The sequence below is a fragment of the Corvus kubaryi genome, unplaced genomic scaffold (assembly GCF_017639235.1).
Source record: "Corvus kubaryi isolate FWS band 111438036 unplaced genomic scaffold, C.kubaryi_AGA036_p1.0 37284, whole genome shotgun sequence".
Classification (NCBI taxonomy): Eukaryota; Metazoa; Chordata; class Aves; order Passeriformes; family Corvidae; genus Corvus; species Corvus kubaryi.
In genome coordinates, this window is record NW_024581088.1 from 9010716 (window position 1) to 9023763 (window position 13048).

Below are 13048 nucleotides of genomic sequence, written 5' to 3' on the forward strand. Positions count from 1 at the left end.
CTTTTTGTCAGGCAGATTCACAAAGTTGCAATCACATTTCATTGTATAGAAAGGAAAAAGCATGAGCCAAACTTTGAAATAAAATCATGAAATAGTGAAGCACTGCTGGCATTTCAGCTTACTGGGCATCAAAGTTTAAACTTTGCTTTCAGCCTCAGTTTTCCAAACACACTGTCATTCACCATAATATGGGTTAAAAATAAGAGAAAGCAAAGATGAAATGTAAATGATTTAAATGCATGCATATGTTCTTTTGTAAAATGCATAATGCAGCTGCAAGGTTTTTCCTCATATTTTGGACACAAATCAAGGGGGAAATGGCTCACTTATGATACAGTGAATTTTTTATCTAACTTCAGGGCTAAAACGTAGCTCCCTGTAAGCATTTCACTGTATATTTGGTTGGGGTTTTTTTAGAGCTTAAATACAAACACCAAAACCAAAGGACTAACACCAGAGCACTTTCTGCTTCTCCAAATTCTTTCACAGCAACTTTCTGCTTGTTAAAAATCCACCAGCAACACAAAAACTTTGCAGATGATCTCTGGCCATTCATTACATTTGACATTCAGTCACAAGTAAAATTATTCTTGCTTTTAAAATGTATTTTAAGTGATGGGCAAACAGTAGAGCACACAGAGGTTTGCTCAGCATTCCTGCTGTAAATAATAGAGGTGAAAAGCCTAATTAATGGGAACTGCAAGGAGCTAGCAGGATTCTTACTGCAAGAGTGGCTTCTCCTGCTTTTTTGTATCAAGGCAAAATTAAGGAGGTAGCACCTTTCTGGAGTGGTATAGTCAGGATTCTTTGTAGTGTCCCAAAATTGAAAGAAGCTAAAAATGACAGAGATTGCAGCTCCTGCTCTCTGCCTGTCTCACATCAACAGCACCGAGACTTGGAGCAGAGGAAATGCAACACAAAAGGGGATGGCAGAGCCAGTTACCAAAACTCCCACCACTCCAACCCGTGCCAAAGCCTCGCAAATTCCAGGAGTTATCCTGCAGTCCAGGTGGGTTGTAGGGAGCCAGGGCCAGCTGTGCCTGGGACAAACAGCCAGGCAGGCGAGCCCCGCTCCCGAGCAGATGTGAGCCCCAGGGAAAGCAGCTGTGCCGGAGCCCCCGGGGTGCTCCACACCAGGCACAAATGGTTGCCCGCTGCTGCTGGAGGGAAGTATCAGGGAAGAAAGGCTTGGCAAGCCTGGGATTTCAGAAGAGGACAGTCTGCACCCCACTTGACCTGGGGACATGGGATTTTTGATAGGACTATTACAATCGCAGAGCTTATAAAATATATTTGGAAAGGCTTTCGTGTTGGTTTTGGGATAGGATACGAAGGCCCCAGGAATCCACTCTGAGGCCTTAAATCTGTGGCCAAACTCCAGCAAAAACCATATGTTGTTCCTATCAGCACCTTTTGCTTTCCCACTGCTCCGCTTTCCAGGCCCGCACCGAGCAGAGACTCGAGGCACCAGGGCTCAGGGACCACCTCTCACCTGGAGAGAAATCCCAGGATAATGATGCCAATAATCCCAAACCTGTTTTCTGTCATTTGCTGACTGCCCTGCTTGTTTTCACCTTCACAAGGGGCTCAGCACCAGGTTTATGCACACATGGAGGGCTTGGCTTCAAGCGCTCCCTCGGAGACTCCACGTTCCTTTTGGAAGGAGGTGAGTCCCAGGTGGGCTGTTCCAAGCAGGAATAAAAGCCCCACAGCTGGAGGTTGGGACCTTGGGGACTCTCCTTGCACACAAGAGCAGCTGAGGAGGAGGATGGTGACAATCAGGGACTCCTTTCACCCCGTGCTCCCACCCCCTGCTCTCTGCAGCAGCTACTTGCTGGCACCAGCTTTGGCTTTTCGGAGCTCTCCAACCAGAGCTGGAGCAGTAACCAGCACCCAATTTAGCCTGAGTTGTAATAAAAAGTGAAAGTTTAAAGCAGTGCAAGCAGCAGATAAAGAACTATTAAAATCTGGCTGGGGTGATGCCAGGGATGGAGTCCAAGGCAGGGGAGGAGCCAGAGCTCCAAGCCAATGGGTATCCCACAGTGTTGGATAATTAAGGAAAACAAAATATTTTCCATCTGTTTCTTTACCCCTTACGTCACCGAGGCAATAAAATATATACACAAGTAAGCACCAACAGGCTGTATTTCAACTTAGATAAAAATATTTATTCCCAGCAGAGAACATCTTTACTCCAGCGAGTAGCCAGGGTGAGGAGGCTGTGATTGGAACACTCTCAAGGGCTAAACTCCACCTTAGAGTAGATGAAATGCCTAAATGGCTAATTTATCACGCCAAATAGCTCACTTATATGTGTCACACACCTAAATCCACACTTCTGCTCACTTATCCTTATTACACTTTATAATAACAGACAATTGTTAAAACCTGCTCTTTTTGGACTAACAGTGGTGAAAATAAGTGCTTATGCTGATATTACATTGGAAATAACAGCAGGAGGAAAGACAAAAGGAAGAGTCTGCAGAGCCCTGAGGACAAGGGCTGATGTTCTGCAACACCTCCTGAAAAGAGGGGAGGACAAGCTGGAGGATCTCAAGAGGACCAGAACCAGAATCCTGATAGCTGAAACCCTTAACATCTAACACAGACTGCAGGCCAAAGTGGCAACAAGAAATAATGAGGCATATTTAGATGTTTTCCAAAGCAAACATGGGAAATGGTGAGCAAGTACTTCAAAAGATAAATCCTAATTTAGTGAAATCACTAAATAAGGATGTTTCTATTATAAGCTGGTTACAAATGAAGCTTTCCCTGAAACAAAACTGACTCCAAAATTCAAATACTCTTCTTTTAACTTGCACATCCATTTTAAGCCCATTTTAAGCAGTCCAGACTAATAGATGACCTTAGAATATGTTACAAGCTTATAAAAATATAAAGATTTGCAAAACGATTCCTTTAAGCAGGGTAGGAAAAGAGCAGAAATGTCAATGCACACGCTGCCTGCAAATACCAGTGGTGTGTTATTTCTGTGCAATCTCTCAAAACACAAGTACAGACACTGAGGTTTCTGGATCTCTTGTAAGTTTAACAGTAGCTGGGAGCTCTTAGATCTCCAGCTATAATAAATATTGTATCCTACAGGAGCCCATCGGGAATCTCAGCTCATGTGTTGTTCCACAGAAGATTGTGGTGTCAGATATGATTAGAATCAACACTTCCCACTTATTCAGAGCTTTAAAGCTACCTACACACCACATTAACAGCTGTTAATGAAAGATAATTAAGGGGCACATAAGAATCTCATATTAAGAAGGAGGTTTTGTTAACTAGTGCAAAATACCCAGGATAATAAGATTATTTTTTTTCCCCTAAATAAGCCCAAGGCATTTCTGTGCTTAGACCATGCTCTAGTCTACTGCTATTTTTCAGCTGACATGAACTGAAGGTGGCTTCCCCAACTGGAAGTTAGTAGCTCACACTTAAGCAGTGAGACACTGCAGAGGCTGCATTAATGGAGCCCTGTACACACGTCAGGCAGGTTGTGTGACACGAGAACAACTGTCTGGGAGCAGCAGCACTGTGCCAGTGACCATTATCAGGGCCCCTGGGGGCCCCACTGCAACTTATCTTCCTGTGTGAGGAAAAACCCCATTGCCTTGGATTTGGTTCTGATGCTGGGGACGTCACAGTTCAGCTTTCAGGGAGCTGTGACATCAACAGAGGAACTGCTGGGCCAAAAATCACATGGGGGAGATGAACAAGGAGAGCAGCACCTCCAGGAACCTCAACTGCTTAAAGTCAAATTCCACCCAGCACAGCAGGCTCTAGAAATCGCTGATTTTTCACTTTCACCAGTGAAATCAGACACATGTAGCACCATTTTTTGAAGCTGATACAGACTTGTTTTGAAACACAACCATCTTAGAAGAGATCAACTGCTTCAATCACTATTAGACTGCTCAGCTGTACCAGAGGCAAACGGGGGTGAGGAGTCTCCTCTGTCCCTTGCAGGGTAAAGCTACTCCACATCACCACGTTGTGCTGTGGGGAGTGAGCTCCCATCTCTGCAACTGACTAAACCACCCACAATCATCACAGGGTGGAAAATTAAATCAGTATCTAATGATTCTGCTGCCTTTCACTCACTGCTCCCATGCTTGTCCTCTCCAGTGTACTTCTCCTGCCTCCAGAAAACACCCACCAGTGTTTCAAGACATTAATGCTACTCCATGTATCCCTGCAGCTGAGTCTTTTCCCAGTCCAGGCAATGATCCAGCAGCAAGTGCCCAGTCAGTAGTGTCAGGTCATTTTAATTTCTCCTCACATCTCCCCAGTCTATAGGGCATAGCTGTTTCTAGATGTAATCATGTACACTGCATTGGCATCTTGGAGCCTGTTGGAGTCAGTTCTGTCTTAAGGCTCTCTTCAAAAATCATCAGATAACATTTTCTCAAATTAGATTAAATAAATCAAGTTGAAAACATTCTAAGTACCAGAATTTTGCATTATGCAGCTCATGCACACACACACTTAGCAAGGCAGATGAGCTGGATGGAGAGAGCAGGAGCACATGTGAGTGTGTGCTACTGCACTGAGGAAACAAAGATACTTGAGATATCCCACATGCTGTCACTAGTCACAGAAATAATGCATAAAATGTTATGCAAATAGGTAACATAATAAGCATTTCAAATAGATATATTAACAGGATCAGCACAGAAGTTATTCCAGGAAAGAACCATAACTTAAACTCATGTAAATTTAAGCTGACAGGACACATAACTGCAAACCAAGCAGTGCTGGGTCGGTGTTTTTGTGTTACTGAACAGGTGATGCCCCCTAAGAGCAGCTTGTTCTCTGCCCATTATTAAAACCTCTCAATTGCTGTGAAGAACAGCCCAGGGGCCAAACCCCCTCCTTGCCTTCAAAGCTCAGCATTATACTCTGCAGCCCTGAGTGCAATCTCTATCTGCCACAACAAACCACCTTTATCCCATGCAGGTAATTACAGGTTCAGGTCAAGGACTGCAGCCCGGATTGATTTCATCTCTCTGCAGCCCTGGCTGGCTCCACTCAAGCAGGGCAGCTCGAGCAGCCGTGACACCGGAGCTCCTGGAATGGGAACCCAGCCCTGGCTCAGCCTGGCACTTATTGCCTGTGGCAGCAGGGACAGCCTGGGAATTCACAATGTTGGTGACTTCATCTGCCAGCTGCATTCACACATCTTTACTACCTGAATAACTGATCTCCACTACTCCGAGGCAGCACTTTGTGGTGTACAGCGTTTGGGAATAAATATTTGATCGTGCATACAACAGAAAGGAGCTCAGATGGTTTAAGGTGTGACAGCAGAAGTGTTTATTAAATTCCAAGTGAGAGCAGTGCTGGACAGTAAAAATTCGTCCTGTGGTCCCTGCCTCACAGGTGTGGTGATGAACAATAAAAGGACAATTCCCTCCCCCACAAAACCCCAGTCAATTCTGTTCATTAAACCCTCTGCAGGCAGAGCTCTCTGTCCACGACCAGCCAGTCACACACAAAAGAAAGGGAAGTACTAAATTACAAGCTGATTTTAAGTGGGCATTGATTGAAGTAACCAGAAGAGAGCTCAGTATTGTCAGAGTTTCATACAACAGTAATAAACAATCTTCATTAAAAAATGATGTGTGCATCCCCCAGCAGCACAGCACTTTCCAGGTTTCAGTTGAGAACATTAAGGCTCCCCCCCACCCCACACACAAGCAAAGATGAAAAAAATCCTCAGGATCTTTTTCTTCTACAAAATTAATTTTATTCATTAAATAATGCCACAGTTCACTGAAATCCTTCCCACTCAATTTCTGCATTTTTCCTAAGCAAGAAAGGAACAGATTTATGATTCTATTCTGTGATCTCCTCCCAGCAGGAAAGGAAGAGGTTGATGCAAAAAAGAGATCAGACAATTTCTCCGTCAGTGTTCTCATCCTCCACTAGCAATGCAACCAAATCATTACTTGGCTGATGGGTAAGTGCCCAAAATCCCTTTGTGTGAGGGAACAAACAAGGCTTTCCATAGCCAGACACACAGATGCAGCCACTTCTCTTAAATGAGCAGAAATGAGTCACTGAGCACACCTGAGGGCCTGAGCCCACACCTGGGGTGAAGCCGAAGGGAAACACTTGTGTGTACACTCAATGCAGCTGTGTGGGCAAACTCACTGACCAGCAACTGCTGCAAAATCCTTTCTCTAGAGGTTTTCTAGCTCTGAAAGCTCAGGGTTGACTGTACAGATATCCCAACCTTCCTGCACCTTTAATTTCTGCATCATTCATTATTCAGAGAGTCCTACCAGGTTTAGTTTTTAAGGTATGTAATATATATGATGTGTGCCATTCCTCCACAGGTTATAGAATGAAAATTCAGAGAGGTGCCTGGGTGGTTTTGGTGTGCAAAGAGCGTGACCTTCAGCTGCAGCATCTCCTGCACACAGGAGGACTCTTTAAGGTTTCTCTTTCATCTCTGGGCTCTAATAAAGTCTTAAATGGAACCTGAGTTACTAAGACTTAACCCACCGGTGTCAAAGCCAAGCCCATAGCCTGAGGACAGCCTTGGGACGGATGGACACCTACACACAGCGAGCAGCTCCTACCTGTACAGTGGTTCTGCTGCTGCATTATCACCAAAGGCTTCCTGCTTTACAAAGATTTAAACTCACTGTTGTCCCTTTAACATTTCCAACTGCCGATCTGGAATAGCATCTGGAATTGCAGTGCATTTAATCCTTGAGGGCATGTTCTCTCTATGATGCATATGACTAAAATGTGTGCATTGAGGGACAAATGTCCAGTAGCTTTAGGTGACCAAATCTTTGCAGATTTTTCTTGAAAAAATAAACCAAAGAAGAGTGTCTTAGGAGAATTTTGAATTGAGAGAACCATATTGAAATACACATTTGTAAAATATATCCAAGCAATCTTTACAGATTCAGCCATCCACCTTGAGAATGCCATTGCAAATTTTCATTATTGATAACAGTATGAGAGTTTTGCACTTTTTAAATGAAGACTTTTGCAAATGATCTTAGGAGATTGTCCTTAGTACACCACAGTTTTACAGATGCATGCTTAAAAAAAAGCAAACAAACTGCTTATTAAATGCAACAACAGAATTGTCACCAACGGGGGAGAAGGAAGGAAGCTATTGAGAATGGCAGAAGGATAATGGCAGATGATAAACATGTACTTGAAGTCTTTTGATAGGAAGGAGAAGTGATGAGTCGGATAAGCAGAGGCGCCACACGGGTTGCATCTCCAAGCAACAGGCAATCAAACCTCCAGATAAGCATCTTCATAGAGCTCAACAGGCTCCAATGCAGGGCCAGAGCTGAACAATCACTTCCTGGTTCAGCTCAGGCAGGAAAAATTTATGACCTACTTAAAAATCCTTCAAACCTAAAAATGCCTTTTCTATAAAGAACATCAGCCATGTAGGGCATGCCGTAGGAAGAGCAGGAAATGAGAATACTTGAAGTGGTGGACTGGAAAATCCAATGCTGTAAAAAACCCAATGCTGTACATGAGTGGTATTTAAAACCAAACCCTTCCCATCCACAGCTGAGATTAATGGAGTTTTCTGCACATCTCAGAGGCAGGAAGAGAAGAAAATAAGCATAAAATACTCTTCTTTCCTTTGCTGGGCCTTGCTACAAGAACAGCTTGAAATCTCCAAACGCAGAGTGTGTTTTTAACTTGTGTCTCCTTTACTCTGTAACAACTCACACCATCACACAATCTAGAATTTGAACCCCTAAGTTCTGCATGGGAAAGGAAAGAGGGAGGCTCAAGCAATACAAAACCTGCAAAGAGATGCTAAATCCCTGAATCAAAAATCAATTCCAACCCAACCTGTCTGGGTGAAGTAAATAAAATACTGCCATCAGCATGTCCCTAACAAAACCCACGTATTGTTTATAAGAAACTTATGAGGTGTTATAACCAAACTGAGTCACTGCTGTACAGTAAATACATTTTCAGTGTCCTAACAATGTATACAATGAATTCTGGCAATTTTAATATGGACACACATGCTAAAGGCATTACAAATGGGGCTTCATCACATTCACATGAGTCAGTTCATATTAGAGCCCCATCCACACCCCAGGAGAAGTTGTTTAGCATGGAAGAGGCACAGTCCCGTGCGTCCATTGTTTCTGTTGTAGATGGAGTAACACAGCTCTAGGAAGTGCTACAGTCAAAGAATGGTCACATTTCAGAATTATTGCACATCCCTGTTACAGGTGAAGGCACTGCTCCTACACAGGAGGGAAAAATCTCCACCCTGGTATCTCTGTATCAGCTGATAGTGAGGCACAGCTCTGCCATTAATCACTCTGAATCTCAAGTGTCACATACACAGCCTGAGCACTCCTGTGATTCCAACTTGTAACCTTTTAGGAGCAATAAGCATAGGTGAACTAGGCCAAAAAAATAATCATAACTTATTATAACTTATATAATTACAATAATTATAACTTATGATGCATTGATATTTTCTTCTGTATCACACAATTATTTTCAAAGTTACTTTGTCATATAGTAAACCAAACAAAATTCCCTTTCAATAACCAGCATCAGATGTTTGTCTAAGCCCAACAGGAATTAATTTAACAACTTTTAAGTATCTGAAAAATGAATTTATAAGGACAATTCTCAATAGCCAAAGTAAACGTGGTTACTATTGAACTCTGTTATAAACACATACATGAAATATCCTGTAATACCCAAATAAATTCATTTGGCAAACAATGAAGTATCTTGGACTCAGCATTTATATCAAACAGCAAACAGAGTCTGAAACAGGAGCTTTTATTTTAACTCTCTTTAAACCAACCTTCAGAAACCCCTTTCTGTATGTGTGACTGTCTCTTTTTACAGTTTAACCTCAATCCAATCAGGAGTCTCTAGGGATTTTCAAATTGCTAAAGATTAAAATCCTCTCCTCTTGACTGTTTGACTAATGCTGTGTGTTTAATAATTCTACTTGTGAGAGATTTTATTTGACAAAATCCTGCTGTGTGGACCCTCAGACGCTGTACAGCTGCACTGGAACATAAAGCTCTGCTGCCCTTGTTTCTTTAGACAGGCTATTCCCCAGCACTGAGGGGAAAAGAGAACTTTATAGTAAATCTATTACTCTGTTGATATTAACACAACCACTGTGGTATTAAATCTACACACTCTTCTCAGAGCAGAGCAGTGAAAATGTGCCTGTTACACAAACATTAGATAAACTCTCCTGTTGTCCTGACTGTTCACAGAAATCAATTACATTTATGATTACATTTCAATGAAAGCTACTTTATAAATGAGATGGAACTGTAATATTCTATGCTTTAGGCATTCATTAATAAAAGCATTTCAGTGTTAGTATTTGTCAATGTTCTGCTTTTTAGTTTAGGCAGTTTGTAGCATTCTATAGCTCATGTTAAACTTTACATAAATAGTGTGTCCAGATCTTACCACAACGCTGTGACTTCACATTTGAGTGGTAAGGGGGGGGGAAAAAAATCATCATTATGGTAGGATTGAGTATTTGTATAAGACAGCACTTACCCCATGGTGCAGCTGAAAACCAGGACAACCTTTATGGCAATGATTAGCAAACATGTTACCAGCCAAAACAAAAGCCCAGACTGATGGACACAAATGTGAAATAGCAAAGGAAGGTGCTCCTACCTGAAGTAGCATCGATGACTGTGGAGACTCCCCTGCGGTCGGCGGCGGGCCGCGGTGACCCCGGCATACTGACGGGCTCCGAGCGCACCGGCTGGATCCTGGCAACGAGACACAGTCAGCACCTGGCCACCTCAGCAGGGCCCAATCCCAGCCCAACCTGAATCTGCTGAGACAAGCAGCAGTTTAATTGGGAAATGGCTTGAAAGCTGTTGAAAACTTCCCTCACTTGGTGCAGCTGAGATGGGGATAATCCACCCAGAGACTTACACAAAGTGGGTATTCCCAAAGGATGGCTCAGATGGGAGCTCTCAGGGAGCCTGACAGAACAACCTCACCCTACTCAAACTGGTTAAAAAGCCTCTATCACCCTCCTCAACACCAGCCTTTTAATTTGTAATTGTTGATTCCTTTTGTAACATAGATCTGTTTTATTTCTTTTTATTTCTACTTTCTTTCTGCACATGTATACACATATATAATAAAAAAATCAAATATTTGACAGCTATATCCTTACTCGTGGCAGCAATTACACACAAGGAGAAATCACACATTTCAAACCCATGGACTTCCAGTCCAAGGACAATCTGCCCACTTTTAATGGGATTAGTCATATTATCCATCTCTCTTGCTTTACTCCTAAGAGTTTCAGACACAGTCCCAAACAATCCAAGTCCCTACCACAGAACTTTGGACTTCAAATCACATGCAGAGTCAGGAGCATGGAAACTTGTTAAATCCGGAGTTACTGGGCAGGAGACAAACACTTGGAGCATAAATCTCTTCTACAAATCACCAGTAAATATAAACCCACTCCTTCCTTTCCTTCCTTAGGCCCACCCCCTGCCCCCAATTCCAAATCAGCCAATGTCCAAAACCAGATGAATTAAATACATTAAAAAGAAGTACAAGGAAGGAAGAAAAGGAATGGGAAAAGAAAAAAAACAGGGAGGAGGAAAATATTCCAGAAGTTCACTTACTGTTCCAACACACTGACCGCTGTCTAAATTGATGGCATAAAGCTCCCACTCACGTCTGAGAAAATGAATTTATTAAGCAATGCAGAAACTGTGAAAAGCAAGGGGACACTGAGCAAGGCCACCAGACTTTGTTCTGTCTTTCCCTGTCATGTGCCCAAGAAGGGGCAGCAAAAGGAATCTGAGCTGCCTGGCCTGGATGGATTTTTCTCGTTGGTGCGTCACACGCTCTTCCAAGACTTTCCTCTGGACAAGCCTGATGAAAACTGTGACACATCCCACACATGTGGCAGGAGGCAAGTTCTGCACACAACAAATGTGAGATAGCTGGGAAATGGGTTTTGTTTTTACCTGAGGCTGTTGAGATCAAGATCATCTGTGTCGAAGTCCAGGAGAGGCTGCGGGGTGTCACTGGGCCCGTGCGACTGCAGCACGGAGGAGCTGGAGGAGATGACGGTGGTTTGGCCTGAGGGGTGGATGGTTTTGAACTGGAACTGAGGGCCCATCCACAGGCGTCGATGAGGCCCAGTGTGAGTCACGATTTCCACCTGTGGGAAGGGGATATCGGAAATGATGAATGCAAAGCTGCAACTTCATATAATGAATGGCTCCTTCAGTACACTGGGCTCCTGGAATACTGCTGCTCCCAAGTGAAAAGAGTGTTCTGAGCCAGGGTGTTTGGAGGAATGTTTAACAAGGGAAAATTCGGGATGTCTTTGCTAGGGAATGGATACTTTAGCCAAAGCCAAGAGCTTCTTGCAGAGACTTGAAAGCTTGTGAACCACCAGTCTCAGGACACTGAATCCCAGTTCTTAAATTGTTCTGAAGATCAACGCTTCATCCTGGCCACCACTTGACCTGATCCTGTTGTTTCCTCCCCTTGCCAGGATGAAATGCACCCCAAAACTCAAAGGCTATGGCCAACAGGGAACACATTTCTGCCTGAGTCTGCATGGAACAGAGAGGAACCAAGAGCCCACATCCCCCAGACATCCCCCATCCTGAGCAGGGTGAGGGATGCGCTTCCAGAGAGCTCGTTCCTGCTTTGTTACAGCTGCTTTGTGAAAGTTCACACCTTAAACTGTTTCCCATGCATACAGTGAGAACTGGATTTCAAATCACAGCTCCTAATTCCTGTTGGCAAATATGAGGAGAGGGCTGGCACAGAGCATCTTGTGAGAAGCACAAGATCCATAACCAAGAGTGATGGGGAGAGCGCTGGGATGAGCCCAGGTCACGCTCAGCAGAGGAACACAACCGTGGATGTGCCACACACGGGGTCCACACAAATACACCAATTTAACCAAAATTCTGACAATTCAATGGAAGTAGGCTGTTTGTGCTCAGGAAAATTGGGCCTTGTAAATAAAAGGGTAAACAAAGCATAGAACTTCTGTAATCAGAGAATAGAATCATTAAAGCTGGAAAGACCGTGCAAGACAATACTAAAAATCAAAAAGAGCTTTTAAAAATCAGAAAAAAGAAACACAGAATAAAAATATTAAGCTCTGGTGAACTCATACTTTTAAAATAGAAAATAGACCATTGAATTCCTATCAATTTCTGCTAAAACAACAATCAGCTTCACAGCAGAAATGCAATTTAGCGAGGGAATTCATGAAAACAGATTTTTGTGTAGGTATATAGATGTATACTAGTAGTGATTCTCCATCTTTAAGAAGCAATTTGAAACCCTGGATGATGTCAGTTCTCTGCTAATGTCAGACAACAACCACAGCCTACACAGCTCTATTTCCATCTTTGCATTTAGCTCAGCCTAACTCAGCTTGGCTGCAGCCGTTTCTGAGGCAAGTAGCTTTTATGTAGCAGTGTAAATTAGGCCACAGATAAAGTAATCTGTGTATTTTAAGCTTGAAACCATCAGTGTCACAGAGCCGAGAGGTAAACAGATGCCTCTGCAATTTTACTGAGGCTACAGCCAGATGTTCCTATTCACTCTCCTGTCGTGTGCAGGACAAACATATTGTATCTACTTCCCACTGACAGCACACATTACCCACTGTTCTAATTGAAAAGTTGAAGTGAAGGGTGGTGTTTTTTCACTGCTTGCTGTTACTGTTGATAACAACACTTTAATTTTGAAAAACATCCATGCACTTTAGGCTTAATCTGAAGTGGCTTGCTCAGAGAACGCCAGCATTACCGTGCTCCAAGGGCTATCATCACTCCTGCTCTCAGCAAGAATTAAACATTCCAGGAGCATTCTCGGAGTTATCTGTGTTCTGTGGCATCACCTGGAATGGCTTTTTTCCCCTTTATAAATATATTTGCTCTTCTAGAGGGATGGATGTGGTGAAGTTCAAGCAGTCTAAGTTCTGTTGACATCTTACATCTTCAAGAATTGTTAATAAACAAGCACCCATAAGGTGGGTTTA

The 13048-nt window shown here is 43.1% G+C and overlaps 1 protein-coding gene across 1 annotated transcript in view; it reads right to left on the minus strand.

The window, feature by feature from the left end:
- Window positions 1-13048, minus strand: part of BCAS3 (BCAS3 microtubule associated cell migration factor) — a 299898-nt gene that overhangs the window by 162303 nt on the left and 124547 nt on the right. The window contains 2 exon segments of the mRNA XM_042026416.1: window positions 9679-9776; window positions 11004-11200. Of these exon segments, the coding sequence (XP_041882350.1) occupies window positions 9679-9776; window positions 11004-11200 (295 nt within the window).